This window comes from Solanum stenotomum, chromosome 4 (assembly GCF_019186545.1).
Source record: "Solanum stenotomum isolate F172 chromosome 4, ASM1918654v1, whole genome shotgun sequence".
Lineage (NCBI taxonomy): Eukaryota > Viridiplantae > Streptophyta > Magnoliopsida > Solanales > Solanaceae > Solanum > Solanum stenotomum.
Genome location: NC_064285.1, coordinates 4303677 through 4322988, shown reverse-complemented (window position 1 = coordinate 4322988; position 19312 = coordinate 4303677). Strand labels below are relative to the sequence as shown.

General features: G+C 36.1%; 2 protein-coding genes across 3 annotated transcripts; both read left to right on the top strand.

Annotated features, from left to right (window-relative positions):
- Window positions 1-7603: 7603 nt before the first annotated feature.
- On the top strand, window positions 7604-12359 carry LOC125861713 (inositol-tetrakisphosphate 1-kinase 3-like). The gene is made up of 10 exons (XM_049541568.1): window positions 7604-8309; window positions 9228-9309; window positions 9521-9553; window positions 9747-9867; window positions 10065-10157; window positions 10295-10402; window positions 10497-10673; window positions 11517-11572; window positions 11715-11799; window positions 11918-12359. The coding sequence occupies exons 1-10, from the start codon at window positions 8119-8121 to the stop codon at window positions 11986-11988; spliced, it is 1017 nt and encodes a 338-aa protein (XP_049397525.1). The 5' UTR covers window positions 7604-8118; the 3' UTR covers window positions 11989-12359.
- Window positions 12360-12918: 559 nt separating this feature from the next.
- On the top strand, window positions 12919-18299 carry LOC125861712 (endo-1,4-beta-xylanase 1-like). Of its 2 annotated transcripts, XM_049541566.1 has the most exons (7): window positions 12919-13064; window positions 13999-14366; window positions 14449-14608; window positions 14737-15089; window positions 15720-15897; window positions 16111-16644; window positions 17114-18299. In XM_049541566.1, exons 1-7 carry the CDS (start codon window positions 13008-13010, stop codon window positions 18227-18229), a joined length of 2766 nt encoding a protein of 921 aa, XP_049397523.1. In that variant the 5' UTR covers window positions 12919-13007; the 3' UTR covers window positions 18230-18299. The 2 variants fall into 2 exon arrangements, with proteins under 2 accessions (XP_049397523.1, XP_049397524.1); XM_049541567.1 differs by lacking the exon at window positions 12919-13064 and having other exon boundaries at window positions 14060-14281.
- Window positions 18300-19312: the final 1013 nt, after the last annotated feature.

Below are 19312 nucleotides of genomic sequence, written 5' to 3'. Positions count from 1 at the left end.
TAAATGCTGAATTGGGTGTCCAAAAATGGTGTAACTATACGTGAAGGTTCCCCAACTCATTACGGAGATCCTCATAAAGTTTTTTGTGAAAATCTTTTTTGGTGCCCCAAGCCTCAAATATATGGGCTAATACATATGAAACATTAGGAAATTTGGGAAATTCTTAAAAAAGGGCTAGTATATGCTAAAATGGGCGTAAAAGAAAATGGTGTGCGTGAAAGTTTCTCAACTCTTTATGGAGGTCATTATAGTGTTTTTTGAGAAAAAAAATTGGGTGCTCTGGGCACCAGATCCATGATCTAATACACACACAAAATCAGGGATTTTGACGATTCTTTAAAAGAGGCTTGTAAATGTGGAAATGGGAATAAAAAAAATTGGTTGAGTATATGTGAAGGTTCCTCAACTCATTACGGAGGTCCTCATTAAGTTTTTTGAGAAAAATAGTTTGGGTGTTCCAGGCGCCAGATACATGAGCTAATACACACGAAAAATTGGAATATTTTGGCGATTCTTAAAAAAAGACTTGTAAATGCACAAATGGGCAACAAAAAAAGTGTGTGAGTATACGTGAAAGTTCCTCAACTCATAATGGAGGTCCTCATAAAGTTTTTTGAGAAAAAAGTTTGGATGCTCCGAACGGCAGAGCCATGGACTAATACACATGAAAAATTGGGAAATTTGGGCAATTTTTGAAATGGGGCTTTCAAATGCGGAAATGGGCATTAAACAAATAGTGTGAGTATACGTGACGATTCCTCAACTCACTACGGAAGTCCTCATTAAATATTTTGGTGCTCATAGAGCCAAATCTAGGGCTAATACACATGAAAAATCGGGGAATTTGGGTGATTTCTTAAAAATGAAATTGTAAATGCGGAAATGGGTGTAAAAAAATGGTGTTAGTATACGTGAGGTTTCGCCAACTCATTACGAAGATCCTCATAAAAGTGTTTGAGAAATAAATTTTGGGTGTTCTAGGCGCCATATCCATGGGCTAATACACACGAAAAATTGGGAAATTTGGACGAATCGTAAAATCGAGCTTGTAAATGTGGACACAAGCATCAAAAAAATAATATGAGTATACATGAAGGTTCCCCAACACATAACGGAGGTCCTCATAATTTTTTTTTATTAAAAAAATTTGGGTACTCCAGGCGCCAGAACCATGATTTAATACACACGAAAAATCATGGAATTTGGGCGATTCTTAAAAAGTGGATTGTAAATGCTGAAATGAGCGTCGAAATAATAGTGTGAGTATACGTGAAGGCTCCCCAACTAATTACGGAGGTCCTCATAAAGTTTTTTGAGAAAATAATTTTAGATGTTCTGGGCGCCAGATGCATGAGCTAATACATACCAAAAATCAGGGAATTTGGGCGATTCTTAGAAAGGGGCTTGTAAATGCGAAAATGGGAGTCAAAAAAGGTGTGAGTATACATGAAGGTTCCCCAATTCATTACGGAGTTCCTCATAAAGTTTCTTGAGAAAACAAATTTGGGTGCTCTGAACGCCAGATTTATGGGCTAATACACACAAAAAATCTGGAAATTTGGGCGATTCTTAAAAATGGGCTTGTAAATGCAGAAATACGTGTCAAAAAAATGGTATGAGTATACATGAAGGTTCCCCAACTCATTACGATGGTCGTCATGAAGTTTTTTGAAAAAATGAGTTTGGATGCTTCGGGCGCCAAATACATGGGCTAATACATTAAAAAAATCAGGGAATTTTGGCGATTCTTAAAAAGAGGCTTGTAAATGAAGAAATGGGCGATAAAAAAAAGTTTGTGGGTATATGTGAAGGTTTCTCAACTCATTACATAGGTCCTCATAACATTTTTTGAGAAAAAAAGTTTGGGTGCTTCGAACACTAGAGCCATGGGATAATACACACGAAAAATAGGAAAATTTGGGCTATTTTTAAAAAGGGTCTTGTAAACGCGGAGATAGGCTTAAATAAATGGTGTGAGTATACGTGAAGGTTCCTCAACTCACTACGAAGGTTCCCATAAAGTTTTTTGAGAAAAAAAAATTGGTGCTCCAATCGCCAAATTCATGAGCTAATACACGTGAAATATTAGAGAATTTGGACAATTCTTAAAAGAGGCTTGTAAATGCGGTAATATGCATCAAAAAATGGTGTGAGTATACATAAAGATTCCCCAACTCATTATGGAGATCCTCATAATCTTTTTTGAGTAACAAAAATTTGGTTGCTCTGGGGCGCCAGATCCATTGGGTAATACACAAGAAAAATTGAGAAAGTTAGACGATTCTTAAAAAGGGGCTTGTAAATGTGAAAATGAGTGTTAAAAAATGGTGTGAGTAAACGTGAAGGTTCCCCAACTCATTACGGAGATTTTCATAAAGTTTTTTGAGTAAAAAACATTTGGGTGCTTCGGGATTATCCATGGGCTAATACACGCGAAAAATTGAGAAATTTCAGCGATTCTTAAGAAAAGGGCATGTACATGCGAAAATGTGTGTCAAAAAAATGGTGTGATTATGTGAAGGTTCCCCAACACATTATGGAGGAAATAAGCATAAAAAAATTATGTGAGTAATAATGAAGGTTTCCCAACTCATTATGCAGGTTCTCATAAAGTTTTTTGAGAAAAAAAATTAGGTGCTCCGGGCACCAAATCTATGGACTATAAGTCTATAATACACACGAAAAATTAGGGAATTTGGGCGATCCTTAAAAAAGGGCTTTTAAATGAGTAAATGAGCGTAAAAAGATGGTGTGAGTAAATGTGAAGGTTTCCCAACTCATTACGGAGGTTTTCACAAATTTTTTGAGAAAATTTTTTTAGGTGCTCCGGGCGCCAGATCCATAGGTTAATACACACGAAAAATTGAAGAATTTGGGCGATTCTAAAAAGGGGGTTTGTAAATGTGGAAATGCGTCAAAAAAATGGTGTGAGTATACATGAAGGTTCCTCAACTCATTACGGACGTCCTCATTAAGTTATTTGAGAAAAAAATTGGGTTCTCCGGGTGCCAGATCCATGGGCTAATACATGAAAATTCAGGAAATTTGGCAGATTCTAAAAGGGCTTGTAAATGCGGAAATAAGCGTCAAACAAATGGTGTGAGTATACATGAAGGTTTGCCAACTCATTATGGAAGTTCTCATAAAGTCTTTTGAGAAAAAAAATTGGGTGCTGTGGACGCTAGATCCATGGGCTTATACGCATGAAAAATCAAGAAATTTGAGCGATTTTTAAAATGGGGCATGTAAATGCGGAAATGTGTGTCAAAAAAGTGGTGTAAATAAACGTGAAGATTCCCCAACTCCTTATAGAGGTCTTCATAAAGTATTTTGAGAAAAAAATTTAGGGTGTTCTAGGCGCCAGATCCATGATCTAATACATACGAATAATCAGGGAATTAAGGAAATTCTTAAAAAGGGGTCTATAAATGTGGAAATGGGTGTCAAAAAATGGTATGAGTATACGTGAAGGTTCCCCAAATTATTACGAAGGTCCTCATAAAGTTTTTTGAGAAATTTTTTTTGGGTGCCCTAGGCGCCAGATCCATGGGCTAATACACACGAAAAATCGTGAAAATTGGGTGATTCTTAAAAAAAGGCTTGTAAATGCGAAAATGGGCGTCCAAAAAAATGGTGTGAGTATACGTAAAGGTTCCCAACTAATTACGGAGGTTCTCATAAAGTGTTTTGAGAAAAAAAATTGGGTGCTCCGGACGCCAGATCCATGGGTTAATATAAACGAAAAATTGAAGAATTTGGGCGATTTTTAAAATGAGACTTGTTAATGCGGAAATGAGCGTAAAAAAATGGTGTAAGTATACTTGAAGGTTTCCCCAACTCTTATGGAGGTCCTTATAAAGGTTTTCGAGAAAACAAATTTAGTTGTTATGGACACCTAATCAATGGCCTTAACCACACGAAAAATTGGGGAATTTGGACGATTACTAAAAAGAGGCTTGTAAATACAGAAATGAACGTCAAAAATTTAGTTTGAGCAGACGTGAAGGTTCCCCAAATCTTTACCCTTCCTCATAATGTTTTTTGAGAAAGAAATTTTGGGTGTTCCGGACGCCATATCCATAGGCTAATACACACTAAAAATCAGGGTATTTAGGCTATTCTTAAAAAAAGGCTTGCAAATGCGAAAATGGGCGACAAAAAAATGGTGTGAGTATACGTGAAGGTTCCCCAGCTCATTATGGAGGTCCTCATAAAGTTTTTTGAGAAAAATATTTTGGATGCTCCGAGCACCAGATCCATGGGCTAATACACACGAAAAATTGGGGAATTTGGGCGATTCTTTAAAAGTGTCGTTTAAATGTGGAAATGGGCATAAAAAATGGTGTGAGTATATGTGAATGTTCCCAAACTCATTACAGAGGTCATCATAAAGTTTTTTGAGAAAAAAAGTTTGGGTACTTCAGGCGCCAAATCCATGACCTAATATACACGAAAAATTAGGGTGTTTGGAAGATTCTTAAAAAGAGGTTTGTAAATGAGAAAATGGACTTAAAAATTGTGTGAGTATACGTGAAATTTTCCCAACTCTTTACAGAGGTCATCATAATGATTTTTGAGAAAAAAAAATTTGGGTGCTCTAGGCACCAGATCCATGGTCTAATACATACACAAAATCGTGGAATTTGACGATTCTTTAAAAAATGCTTGTAAATGTGGAAATAAACATCAAGAAAATGGTGTGAGTATACGTGAAGGTTCCCCAACTCATTACGTAGGTCCTTATGAAGTTTTTTGAGAAAAAAAGTTTTGGTGCTCCGGGCGCTAGATACGTGGGCTAATACACTCGAAAAATAGGGAAATTTTAGCCATTCATAAAAAGAGGTTTGTAAATGCAAAAATGAGTGACAAAAAAAGTGTGTGAGTATGTGTGAAGGTTCCCCAACTCATTACGGAGGTCCTCACAAATTGTTTTGGGAAAAAAATGTTTGGGTGTTCTAGACGCCAGAGCCATGGGCTTAACACACGAAAAATTGGGAAATTTGGGCAATTTTAAAAAAAGGGGCTTGTAAATGCGGAAATGGACGTCAAACAAATGGTGTGAGTATACGTGAAGGTTCCTCAACTCACTATGGAGGTTCTCAAAAAGGGTTTTGAGAGAAAAAAAATTAGGTGCTCCAGGCGCCAGATCCATGGGCTAATATACACGAAAAATCGGGGAATTTGGGTGATTCTTAAAAGAGAGCTTATAAATGCGGAAATGGGCCTAAAAAATATAGGGTGAGTATATGTGAAGGTTCTTTAACTCATTATGGAGGTCCTCAAAAAGGTTTTTTTAGAAAAAACTGTTGGGTGCTAGATCCATGAGATAATACACACGAAAAATCGAGAAATTTGGGCGATTCTAAAAAGGGGCTTGTAAATGTGGAAATGAGCATAAAAAAATGGTGTGAGTATATGTAAAGGTTACCCAACACATTACAGAGGTCATCATGAAGTTTTTGAGTAAAAGTTTTTGGGTGCTCCGAGCATCAAAAAATCATATATTTGGGCGATTCTTAAAAAGTGCATTGTAAATCTGGAAATGGTCGTCAAACAAATGTTTTGAGTATATGTGAAGGTTTCCCAACTCATTACGGAGGTCCTTATAAATTTTTTTGAGAAAAAAAATTTGGATGCTCTGGCACTAGATCCATGTGGTAATACACACGAAAAATTGGGAAATTTGGGCGATTCTTAAAAAAGGGGCTGGTAAATGCGGAAATGGACGTCAAATAAATGATGTGAGTATACGTGAAGGTTCCCCAACTAATTACGGAGGTCCTCATGAAGGTTTTTGAGATTAAAATTTTGGGTGCTCCAGACGCCAGATCCATGGGCTAATACACACGAAAAATCAGGAAATTTGACGATTCTTAAAAAGGGGCTCGTAAATACAGAGGTATGCGTCAAAAAAATGGTGTGAGTAAACGTGAAGTTTCCCCAACTCATTACGGAGGTCCTTATAAAGTTTATTGAGAAAAAAATTTGGGTGGTCCAGACGCCAGATCCATGGGCATTTACACACTAAAAATCAGGGAATTTGGGTGATTCTTTAAAAGAGGCTTGTAAATGAGGAAATCGGAGTAAAAAATAGTCTGAGTATAAGTGAAAGTTCCCCAACTCATTATTGACGTCCTCTTAAAAAGTTTTTAGAATTTTTTTTAGGGTGCTCCGTGCACCAAATCAGAAGGCTAAAAGACACAAAAAATCAAGTAATTTGGGAGATTCTTAAAAAGGGGCTTGTAAATATGGAAATGGGGGTAAAAAATGGTGTGAGTATACATGAAACTGCTCTAACTCATTACGGAGGTCCTCATAATGTTTTTTGAGAAAAACATTTTAGGTGCTCTGGGAGCCAGATCCATTGGCTAATACACATGAAAAATTGGGGAATTTGAGCGGAAATGGGCGTCAAAAAAATGTGTGAGTATACGTGAAGGTTTCCCAACTCATTACAGAGGTCCTTATAAAACTTTTTTAGAAAATTTTTTGGATGCTCCGTGTGCCAGATCCATGGGCTAATACACACGAATAATCGAGAAATTTGGGTGATTCTTAAAACGAAGTTGGTAAATGCGGAAATGGGCGTCAAAAAAATGGGTGAGTATACGTGAAGGTTCCCAACTCATAACATAGGTCCTCATAAAGTTACTTAAGATTTTTTTTTTGGGTGCTCTGGGTGCTAGATCCATGGGCCAATATATATGAAAAATCGGAGAATTTGGGCGAATCTTAAAAAGGGGCATGTAAATGCGGAAATGGGCGTAAAAAAATTGTTTGAGTATACATGAAGATTCCCCAACTCATTACAGAGGTCCTCATAAAGTGTTTTTAAAAAAAATTGTGTGCTCTGGGTGTCAGATCCTTAGGCTAATACACACGAAATATTTGGAAATTTAGGCGATTTTTTAAAAAGAGCTTGTAAATATGGAAATGGACGTTGTAAAAGTGGTGTGAGCTTACGTGAATGTTCCTGAACTCATTACGTAGGTCCTTATAAAGTTTTTTGAGAAAAAAATTTAGGGTTTTCCGGGCGCCACATCCATGAGCTAACACACGAAAAATCTGAGAATTTGGACGATTTTTAAAAAGGGCTTGTAAATGCGGAAATGAGCCTTAAAAAATGGTGTGAGTATCCGTGAAGGTCCCCCAACTTATTACGGAGGTTCTCATAAAGTTTATTGAGAAAAAACTTTTGGGTGCTCCGGGCGCCAGATCCATGGGCGAATACACACGAAAAAGCGAGGAATTTTTTGCAATTCTTAAAATAAGGCTTGTAAATGCAGAAATGAACGTTAAAAAAATGGTGTGAGTATACGTAAAGGTTCCCCAACTCATTACGGAGATCCTCATAAAGTTTTTTGAAAAAAAAATTGGGTGCTCAGATCGCTAGATAAATGGGCTAATACACATAAAAAATAAAAAATTTGAGTGATTCTTGAAAAAGGGCGTGTATATGCGGAAATAAAATACCTAGTAATTTTATAAAATAAAATACAATTGTTTTGGATGTGTCCCGAAGCAATGTAATTATTTATAAAAATCCCTTCTTTTGGGACCAATTTTGGTCAAAAACTTGTGCCTATAAATGACCACCATCCATCCACTTGTGTTGCATTACAACATTACAAACAAACCGTTCATATCTCTTCGTGTGTGTGCCGTGTCTCTCTCTCTCTAGATGTATACAAACATATATATGTGTTTTTGAGTGTGTGTTACTGTGTGTAAACCAGTTGTTTTTCATTTCTCCCTCTTTGGAATTCAGCCCCTTTTGAAACAACTTTCAGATTACGCCAACTATTAAATCTTTTTTTTGTTGTTTTTGGCTATCTGGGATTTTGTTCTCTTGAAGAAAGATTGAATCTTTCTGGATTTTGGTTATCTGGGGTTAAGTGTTTTTGAAAAAAGATTCAATCTTTGTTGGTTTAGGTTATCTGGGGTTAAGTTTTTTTGAAGAAAGATTGAATCTTTCTTGGTTTTGGCTATCTGGAGTTAAGTTTTTTTGGAAAAAAGATTCAATCTTTTATTGTTTTGGTTGTGTGGGGTGAAATTTTGTGAAGTAATTTGGTGTAAATACATAAATTTTGGTGTAAAAGAAAGGTGTTTTTTAGAGGGATGAGGATGGGAGGTGAAAATGTAGTGGGGTATGAGAGGGAGGTAGAAGAAGAGGAAGAGGAAAGGGAAATGGAAATGGTGGTGGCTCATGGGTCTCCCCAGCAACAGATGAAGTTGGTGGTGGTAGGCTATGCTCTTACATCCAAGAAAACTAAGAGCTTTTTGCAGCCCAAGCTTGTAGGTCTAGCTAGGTAATTAATCTATTTTCCTTTCTTCCTGTTTGTAAATCATGATAAAACTCTCAAGAAATTTTGTGATTATTTGTTGCATTTACATTTACATTGTTGTTTATGCGGTTTTGTTTGAAAATTACAGATTCCTTGCTATTGCATTCATTTATCTGATGGTTCTTGGTTTACTTTGTGACTAAGGCATTGGCTGATTAATATTTAGATTATCTATATTTCAGTCAACATTCCTTTTATTTCTTGTGACCACCATATCAAGAGAGCAGGCATTAGTTTTGTTTTCTTTATTTGTTTAGGGTTTGAACTCTGAATGGGTGAGGGAGGGAGAGGGGTTAAGAGAGTTGAGCAGCTCATCTCATTGAGTCCATGAATTTCTCAATTATTTCTAACCTCTGAATTTTGGCATCTAAATAACTTTTGATCATCAAAAATAAATGCATTGGTGTTATAGCAGCACTTTAGATGTGATGGATAAGTTTTTGGACCTTTTGTACTTGCTAGGAGATAATATGTAGTATTGGGTTATACCCAGCTCTGTGTTCAGAGATATTAATATGTTCATTGAACAAGCCTTGGTAGGCAGAGTTACCCGGTACATATGCTGGTGGGAGATAGCAAGTGCCACGTGGAATTAACAGGACACCAGGATTATCAAAACAAAAATGTTCATTGAACAACTGTCAGTGAGGAAGTATGGATTATCTGGAATTAGAAATGGTTAAGCATACTGATAGACTTCACTGAAAAAATACACTTACGACTGATTCATTTTTTTAAACTATGCTATTATTTTGTTTTGTTAATTTTTTAGTGGACTTGTTTTGTTGAGGTCTAACACTAGTATCAATACAAATTGATCTGGATTTTATCATGTTTACATTGCAACTGAGTGTCTAACCATGCTCCTCCTGCATTACATAGGAATAAGGGAATACTGTTTGTTGCTATAGATCAGAGCAGACCCCTTTCAGATCAAGGTCCTTTTGACATTGTGCTCCACAAGGTTAGTTCATTGTACTACCTTATATTACTTCGTGCATTTTTATTGTTTTATGTCCGTATTTCATGTTAATTTACACCCAGATATCCTATTAGTTTCTTCCCAGGGAAGTAATCAGTCTGGTAATTTTTCCCTGTTTATATTGTACTAGTACTTTTTAATAGATGTTACTTAATAACCTATATTTATTTTTTGTGCTCTTCTTCTCTTGCAGTTGTCAGGAAGCAAGTGGAGTTGTATTCTTGAGGTTAGTTCATATCTAGTTTTATCATGAAGTTATTGATTCTGTTAGAATATTAATAATGACTGCGAATGTGGAAACTGATATATTAATATGTTCATTTGCTTTCTCTGTTAAAGCCTCCTTTCAGTTTAGTCTAAAGGAGTACATATAGAGTATCCCTGTCTCTTATCCTATGCACTTAATTTCATATGGACAGGATTATAGGAAAACACATCCTCATGTCGCGGTCCTGGATCCTCCAGATGCCATACAGCAGGTATATAATCGTCAATACATGCTTGAAGATGTCGCAGACTTGAACTTGTCAGATAGCTATGGTAATTTTTCCACTTTTGTTCTATGATCAACGAGACTTTTGTCATGAACTTATGATTATCTATATACAATTGCTGTTATTCTGGAAAAAAGGGGGTCTGTTTATTAGTTGTATGCACCACGATTGTCAATTTACAGTTCCTGGAATGCTTTTGATAAAGCTGTTATGCTTAAACGATGAGTAACTTGCTTTTGACAGGCAAAGTAGGTGTTCCCAGGCAATTGGTTATAGAGAAAGATCCTTCGTCTATCTCAGATGCAGTGGATAAAGCTGGTCTTTCACTACCTCTTGGTAAGTATATCTATATTTGGTTGTTGCTTATTTGGGATTAAATATGACCCAAATAATTGTTTGTTGGGCAATAGAGGGATAGACATTTTTTGTTGCGGCTGTTCTTTTTCTGAATGGAGTTGTTTTTGTGTTCTCAGTGGCAAAGCCTTTGGTTGCAAAGTCACATGAGTTGTCTCTGGCCTACGATATGGCCTCTCTTCAGAAGCTTGAACCCCCACTTGTTCTGCAGGAGTTTATCAATCATGGTATGTATTTCATTTACAGGTTAAAATTATGTATTTTGTGTGTAGTTTTGATTGAATTAGTGAGGTGGTGATACTGTCATTTTTGTGGCTGTAGGAGGTGTACTCTTTAAGGTTTTTATTGTTGGGGAAGCCGTTAAGGTTGTCAGGCGTTTCAGTTTACCTGATGTTAGCAAACGCGAGCTGTCCAACAATGCTGGGGTTTTCCATTTCCCCAGGGTTTCGTGTGTTGCAGCATCTGCGGAAGAAGCTGATTTAGATCCTAGTGTTGGTGGTAAGCCATCTTTTCTATATGAATTTGGTTACATTGTTGTACATACCAGAATGTATCTAGCACACTTTTAATATGTAGACACCTATAGATATGGCTTACTCTTTGTTGGATATATCATATAAAGTTTCTTAAACATTTGATTCCTTGTTTTCAGACTAGTGGGAAGACTTCAATGATTCTTCGTCCATTTGATAAAATTATCATCTATTTTTTTTCCGGCTATATATCGCCAAGACTAAGCAAGGATGTGATTGATTAAGGTTATTGATGCTGTTCATAGTATCCTAGCACTTTAGAGCTACTTCTTCACTTCTCTCCTGAAAGTTTAATCTGTCCTAGTCATCTCAATATAAACTTGAACAGTGGTATAATAATTTTGTAAATTGGCCTTCCGTTACACTCCATCCTCCCACTTTATTGTTTCTTCTTTTTATTCTCCTCTTTGCTTTGATTGGAAATGTTTGTTTCTTCTTTGTAAGCTCCTTTTTGCTTTGATTTGAGAAAGATTTTAAGGTAATCCACTTTGAGGTTCCAGCAAGACATATCTGAAGTGAGCGATTTGAATATTTAATAAATATACACAAACATCAGAATGTACAAGAATCAGTCTTTGCACACTTGCAGAATTTTCCCTTAAACTGATCAAGCTGTTGGCCACTCTTGTCACCTAGATCTAAAATATTCAACATCACAGTTGTCGGTAGGACCATTGATCTGCTATTTCACTTTTGCCAATACAAGGCCTTTCTCTGTCTGAAGACCTTAATTTTCTGTGGTTTTGCATGCTGTCGGGTGCTTTTATCACCAATATGGTGTTAACTAATTCATATTCATCCTCTGCAGAGCTTCCTCCGCGGCCATTACTTGAGAGGCTTGCGAGGGAACTTCGTCGTAGACTGGTATTTTCTGTTCATTTTCTCTCTTTTTCTTAATAAATTATGATCGGAAGGGAATGAGCTACATGCTCTATCTTCTTGCCTGTTCTTGTTCTGCAGCTTCATAACATGTTATTTTAAATTTCTCTTGCAATGTGTCATGCAGGGTCTCAGGCTCTTCAACTTGGATATAATTCGAGAGCACGGGACCAAAGACCGTTATTACGTGATAGATATCAACTACTTTCCTGGTAAGTTATGCTTTCATCAGTAGACGTACCTTGTCATTCACCACAGTTCGAAAGAAAAACTCTTCATTTCCCTCGGAACCAATGGTAATGAAATATCTTTTTCTTATATAAACTTCAGGGTACGGAAAAATGCCAGAATATGAACACATATTTACAGATTTTCTCCTGAGCCTTATGAAGCAGAAATAACAAGAAAATCCGTCCTGTATATAACTTGTCTATACTATAGAAGAGAAGAAGAGGATATAATCCAGTCAATACAAGCAAGGAGAAAACTCATATAAGTGCAGTGACTAAACGCTAATATTAGAAGACGCGGGCGGAGAAGCACGAAAGAAGTTCCATCAAATGTCTGAAATGACTTCTGGCTGCAGAACACAGTTACACAATTCTAGCAACAAAACTCCAATCTTTGTTTGTTTGTTTAAAAGTTTTGGCCATTTTATTCCTCCTTTGGGTTAACAAGAGGAATTTTAGTTCCTGGTAAATGTTTTGCTGGAAAGTAAATGTGTGTGTACATAAAGTACCAAACTTTTTGCTGCCACCTTGTATATATGTATGTGCATTGTGTACCTTTTTGCTCTTTTCTAATCTTCTTTTGGAGAACTAAAAAATCTTTGATCCTTACATAGAACAACAATAACAAGAATTGTTTGAGTAACTATGCTTGCTAACCTCACATATTTTTACAACCACATTTTTCTTGAACTTAGAGATTACAAGTATAATCTCAAATACCCACAAAACTTGATCAAAAGTTAACAATGATCATACCCATAATGGTAAATATGTTCTTTTAACTAGTCCCCAACTTTGGGTGTGCACAAGTATGGATTTAAATTTGTATAAAATTGAACATGTAGACACACGTCCTACAAATTAGTTCAACTTTATACAACTTTTAGTGTCTATTTGTGCACACACAAAATTAAACGACATGTTTATGTATTATGCCACGATTATAATGAGATGAATAGAGTTCAAATCTTAAGAATGGAAAGATGAATGAATTTGTACTTCTATTTTAACAATCTTATGGCATATCAATATGGATTAATCGAGGTTCTAATTAATATATCGGACACTAAGTGGGAAATTTAAAAAAAAAAAAAAAAGTTGGTACAAGGTTGTATCCAGATTTTGACTAATAGTGAAGACAGCTGAAAAAACAAAACACAAAAAAAGAAAAACAATTTTTTTTCTTAGAAATGAAAGGTCTCTCTGCTAGTAGCTTTGCACGTCGAATCTTCAAATCCAATTCACAGGTACTCTGTAATGTTCTTGCTTTCTCCAATCTAAATTGAACCAAAAATTGATTTTTTGTTAAAAAAAATGATTTTGGGTAATCAATTGGGGGGTTTTGAATTTTGTTCTATAATGGGGTTATTGTACATTTGCTGAATTGGGGTTTATCAAGAACTTCAATTTTTTCTTGTGGGTCAACTTCCATCTTAACCAAAAATGAAAAAATGGATGTTTGAGAAAATAATTAAGTAAATAAAAATGTGTTCTTTTAGAGATGACTGCACACTTTAACATGGTATCGAGCACTTGAGACCTAGATGGAATCTCACATGAAAGGGTATTTTGAGAATATAATTGAGTAAATGAAAGTGTGGTCACGGACAACTTAAGCTTTTAGATGAGATAATTAACGAAATATTTTGGGCTACTCTTCTTTCATGTATTATTACTTGCCTTTTTTGGTTGTTGTGGAAGTAATGTTGATTGAATCCTTTTGTTTAAAGGAGAGATTAGTTTATGAGAACAAAACATATTTGGAAGAAAAAATTTAGGATAAACCAAATCGATAGTTGTTGATGCAAGGGTATATGGCATTCAAGTAAGGAATTCTGAAGAAACTTAGTATGACTAAAATCTCATAATGTAAAGAACTGCTGAATATGCCTTGGGAAAACAATGAACATAATCAAATTGTTTCCAAAAGCTGGATCAGAACAAGCTCACACAGGCTATTAGGTGTGTGTATCAGAAAAAAATACTATGTATTAGAAGATTTAGAAGCAGGCATGGTTTCTACGTGATTTGATTTGACCTCTGAGCAATGTCTTTGCTCTTTTAATATTGCTATGTTTCTTATGAGTCTTGCATGCCAAAGCTGTACTTTATTAGGATACATGCGATTTTTGTTGTCACTTCTCTTTGAGTGCATTTACGAAGATTATATTTTCTTGACAGAGCCCAAAGGAAAATAGGGAAAACACCGGCAGCTATGACGCTATTAATGTCATCCTTAACCATGACTTCTCGGAGGAGTTGCACTTGTGGCGCACCAATTGCTGCAATGCTTTTGTGGTTCCAGCGGGTTCTGGTAACTATAAAGGAACTGCAGAAGATGTAGGCTGTTCTTATGCTGTTGTCACGAATCGCATGGAATGCTGGCAAGGCTTGGAGCAAGATATTACAAGTAGAATTTCAGCTGGTTGTGACTACACAGTTTCTGCTTGTGTTGGAGTCTCTGGTACTTTTCATGGTTCTACTGACGTCCTGGCTACATTGAGACTTGTTTACCAAAATGCAGATACAGACTATTTATTTATTTCAAAGTTAGAGTCTCTATCTTTATCCTCATTATTACTTTTTATTGTTTATGAAACATCTATAACGTAAGCACCTTACTCCATGTAGAAAATCTGTTACGGGGGAGGGTTGGCATATGTTGGAAGGTTCATTTTCACTGTCAACTAAGCCCGATCAAGTTATCTTTTATCTCGAGGGACCTTCACCTGGATCTGACCTGCTCATAAAATCAGTGATCATCACTTCCCCCGGTTGCACTGATTATGAAGTAAGTTATTTCTCCAGACAAAACTAACGATGGAAGTCCCACTTATGACTTGTGTTGGTTTTTTGTTGATTACAACAGCTTAGACTATCTGCTCTATTACTGAAAGCACTCTTACCTTATTCTGATAGAGTTCTAGGCCAACATCCAGTTGTATTGATGATGAGGAGATCATAGTAAATGCAAATTTTGATTACAGCCTGAATAGTTGGTCCGGAAGAGGCTGCAAGGTTGTTTGCCATGACTGTATGGCAGATGCAAATATCAATCCAACCTCTGGAAAGTACTTCGCATCTGCAACAGAGCGCACACAGAGCTGGAATGGGATTCAACAAGATATAACCGGGAGAATAAAGCGAAAGCTTGCATATGAGATGACTGCTATTGTTCGTCTATATGGTCACAATGCCAATAGTGCAGATGTTCGGGGAACATTGTGGGTTCAAGCAGCTGATAACCGTGAACAATATATAGGAATTGCCAAGTAAGTTAATCCAAGTTCCACTTATGTAATGTAACATGTCTTTTCATAAACTAAGATTTCTCTCTGTTCTTGGAAAGCACCCACACTATATACAATATTTTACCAACCTATACCCTTTCCTCACATCTATAAAATTTTATATGACTCGACCAGCCCTTTCTTCACATTTATAACATTTATATATTGTAGTCTTAGTCAATATAAGCCCTACTCTGTGGGATTACATTGGGTAAGTTGTTGTAGTCTTAGACTCTTTAGTCATTATAATCGCCTTAGCAACATTAAGGAATTTCTGATAGTAACTGGTTGTTTCTTCTGAATTGTGTGTGGATAATCATTTCTCTACCGTATTAGCAATCACTAGAAGGAGCACTGCTGTAACTTCAGGTTTATTTTGTATAGAGTTTGATGATTTTCCGTGGAAGGAAAATCACTAGATAATTATCTCTTGACATTAATTTTTCTTCACACTCTTGGAATCAATTTTGGTATAAGCTAATTGAAGTGCACCAACATAATAGATATCTGGTGGTTTGTCTTGATAAGTTATCTTCTTCTCCCTGTTTTTTCAATTAAGCTGCATATTGAAGTTTCTTATGAAGTGGCTTAACGAAAGCTAGTGGTCTGCAGAGTCCATGCCACAGACAAAGATTGGGTGCAGTTGCAAGGAAAGTTTCTTCTAAATGACTCTCCATCTAAAGCTGTTATCTTTTTAGAAGGTCCACCTCCAGGCACAGATATCCTCCTCAATAGTTTAGTTGTAAATCACGCAGTTAAACTTCCTCCTCCTCCTCCACCAGTTGTTGTGGTTAGTCAGTTCATCATTTTTCTTTTCTTTTCTTTTTAGTAATGGTATGGGCGTAAAGGCCTTAGGAAGTATTGTGTTATGCATCTTATGCTAGCTAGCTGCCACTAGAAAGTGTCTCTCAGTTTAACACTTAATGTTTCATGTCTCTCCGGATCCATAGTTCACAGCCATATAGCATTTGAAGCATTCTTTCACTTTTTCTTGGTCTTTCAGAATGCAGTTTTTGGTGTTAATATAATCACAAACACCCATCTGAATAATGGCACAAATGGCTGGTTTCCGCTAGGCAATTGCAGAATGAGTGTTCAAACAGGCTCACCACATATAATTCCTCCAATGGCTAGAGATTCCCTTGGTTCTCATGAGAATTTAAGTGGTCGTTATATTGCAGTGACTAATCGTACCGAGCCATGGATGGGTCCTGCTCAGGTGATCACAGATAAAGTTAAACTCTATTTGACGTACCAAGTATCTGCATGGGTTAAAGTCAGACATGCATCAGGCCCTCAGAATGTAAGTGTGGCCCTTGGTGTAGACGACCAATGGGTTAATGGGGGCCAAGTTGAGGTCAGCGATGATCAATGGCACGAAATTGGAGGATCTTTTAGAATTGAGAAGCAAGCAGCTAAAGTGATGGTGTATGTTCAGGGTCCTGGTGCTGGGGTTGACCTAATGGTAGCTGGACTTCACATTTTTCCAGTTGACAGACATGCAAGATTTAACCACTTGAAGAGACAGACGGAGAAGGTAATATCTGAATATTCCTTTTTGTATTTTCAATTGTCATTCCAGCATTACGATCTTTAGGTCCTGTAAGGTTCTTCTAAATGCTTGTGTACTGTTTCCAAGACTGCGTCTGAAAGCAGATTTGTGACATTTTACTGATTGCTGCACAGAAGCTCCGACATTAGAAAGAAAAAAAAATGGTGTTACTTGTGACAAAGTCTTTGTTAAGCAATTTCCGATGAAACTAATTACATATATTGTTTTCTTAGATCCTTCCTTTTCATGTGAATTAAATAAATGTTGTTGCAATAATATGATTTAAAACAGCTCATCAAACATTTACGAGATCAGTGTTAGTGTTTTGGTATGTGTTTCGAGATCAAATAGCTGTTCTTTCAGAATTCACTTCATTAGGTTGGAAGCATGTAAAATGCATAGATTTTTCAGATATGATCAGTTATGCATCTGAAAAAAAATATTTCTTTCTCAGATACGCAAGCGAGATGTCATCTTGAAGTTCTCTGGATCAGACTCGGTCAGTTTGCATGGCACGTCTGTTAGAGTTAGACAACAGCAAAACAGTTTCCCCTTCGGATCGTGCATTTGCAGAACAAACATGGACAATGAAGACTTCAATGATTTCTTTGTCAAGAACTTCAATTGGGCTGTCTTTGGAAACGAGCTGAAGTGGTACAGTACCGAGGCACAGCGAGGAAAATTCAATTACAGAGATGCAGACGAGCTCCTAGACTTTTGCTTAAGACACAACATTCAAGTTCGTGGACACTGTATATTTTGGGAGGTGGAGTCCACTGTTCAAGAATGGATACGCTCGTTGAACAACAATGACTTGACGACAGCTCTTCAAAACCGTCTATCGGGTCTGCTTACACGTTACAAGGGGAAGTTCAAACATTATGATGTGAATAATGAGATGATGCACGGTTCTTACTACCAAGAACGGTTAGGTAAAGACATATGGGCAAATATGTTCAGAAAAGCACACCAATTGGATCCTTCCGCGATCTTATTTGTAAATGACTACCATGTTGAGGATGGCTGTGACACTCGGTCATCCCCTGAAAAGTACATCGAGCATATTCTTGACCTCCAAGATCAGGGTGCACCAGTTGGAGGAATAGGTATTCAGGGACACATCGATTGTCCAGTTGGACCAATTGTCTGTTCAGCTCTTGATAAACTGAGCATTCTTGGACTTCCAATATGGTTTACTGAAGTTGATGTCTCTTCTAATAACGAACACGTTAGAGCTGATGATTTAGAAGTTATGCTTCGAGAATCTTTTGCTCACCCTGCTGTGGAAGGTGTAATACTGTGGGGATTCTGGGAGCTGTTCATGAGTCGAGAAAATGCACATTTAGTGAATGCAGAAGGTGAGCTCAATGAAGCTGGAAAACGATACCTTGCTCTTAAGCAAGAATGGTTATCCCATGCTCATGGCCATATCGATGAGCAAGGTCAATTCAACTTTCGAGGATTCCATGGCTCGTATGAGGTAGATTTCGTTACTGCTTCCATGAAAATTACCAAGACGTTCGTCGTTGACAAGGGTGATGATGCACTAGTTATCTCCATTGATATATAGTACTGATTTTGAGTTGAGTTTTTGACTCATAAAAGGCCTTATAGTATGATTGTGTGAAGTTGAATTATAGATTATATGTACAAAAATGTGATTTGTTTATCTTGTATCATTTCAAATGAATAAACAAAGAATAATTCCATATGTTTATATTAGTTTTGATTTTTGAAGTGTGTTTCGATCACACTATTAAATCAAAAAAAAATTAGCGATGGACAAATTTTATAACTAAATAATATGCAAAATTCGTTGTTAATTCTATCTAGCGACATTTCAATTCAAGCATGAGACAATGGCTAATTTAGAAATGTTAATAAAAGGTGTCAAATTATAAAAAAGTAGAAACTCGTAAAAAATTAGTGGAGACAATATAAATATAAATATAAATTAAAATTTTAATCTAGCTAAATAGTGTAATTTTTCGACGAAGAGGCTAATGTCATTTGATACCTTTTAGCTTATGCTCCACCATGGCTTCGGATATGGAGTCGCTTTTGTTGGAGAATGTGTTACCTTGGACTTTCCGATGCGAATTCAAATAATACAAAACACCGGATTGGAAACAAAAAAGAAACCATATACTCCCTTCATTTAATATTATTCGGCCCCTCTTGACCTGACATATTCCTTAACATAATTTTTATTAGAGGTGTATTTTACTAAACTAATCTTATTTATGTTGTTTTCAAACTCTAAATTTGGCAACTATTATATGTAGTTATTTAGTATTAAAAATAGTATGAAAAAGGTAACAAAACTCTCTTAATTTGTAAAAATGAACAAATAAAATGAAATATCTATATTTACTATGAGAATCAAGTAAAATGAAATGAATAAGTAATATCTTACGGTCAAAACTCAATCTTTAAATGCAGAAAAAGACAAAAAGAAAAGTACAATAAAAATAAAAATAAAAATAGCCTGGTTATATTTTTAGAAGTTAAATTAATAGCAATTGCTAACAATGTTACTAATAATAAAGAACATAATATCAAAAATGGTAAGTTTCCTAAAACACATTATTAGTACTATTATCTTTGTTCAATGTATAGTTTTATTTGAGATTTTAATACTTATTGTCACTTG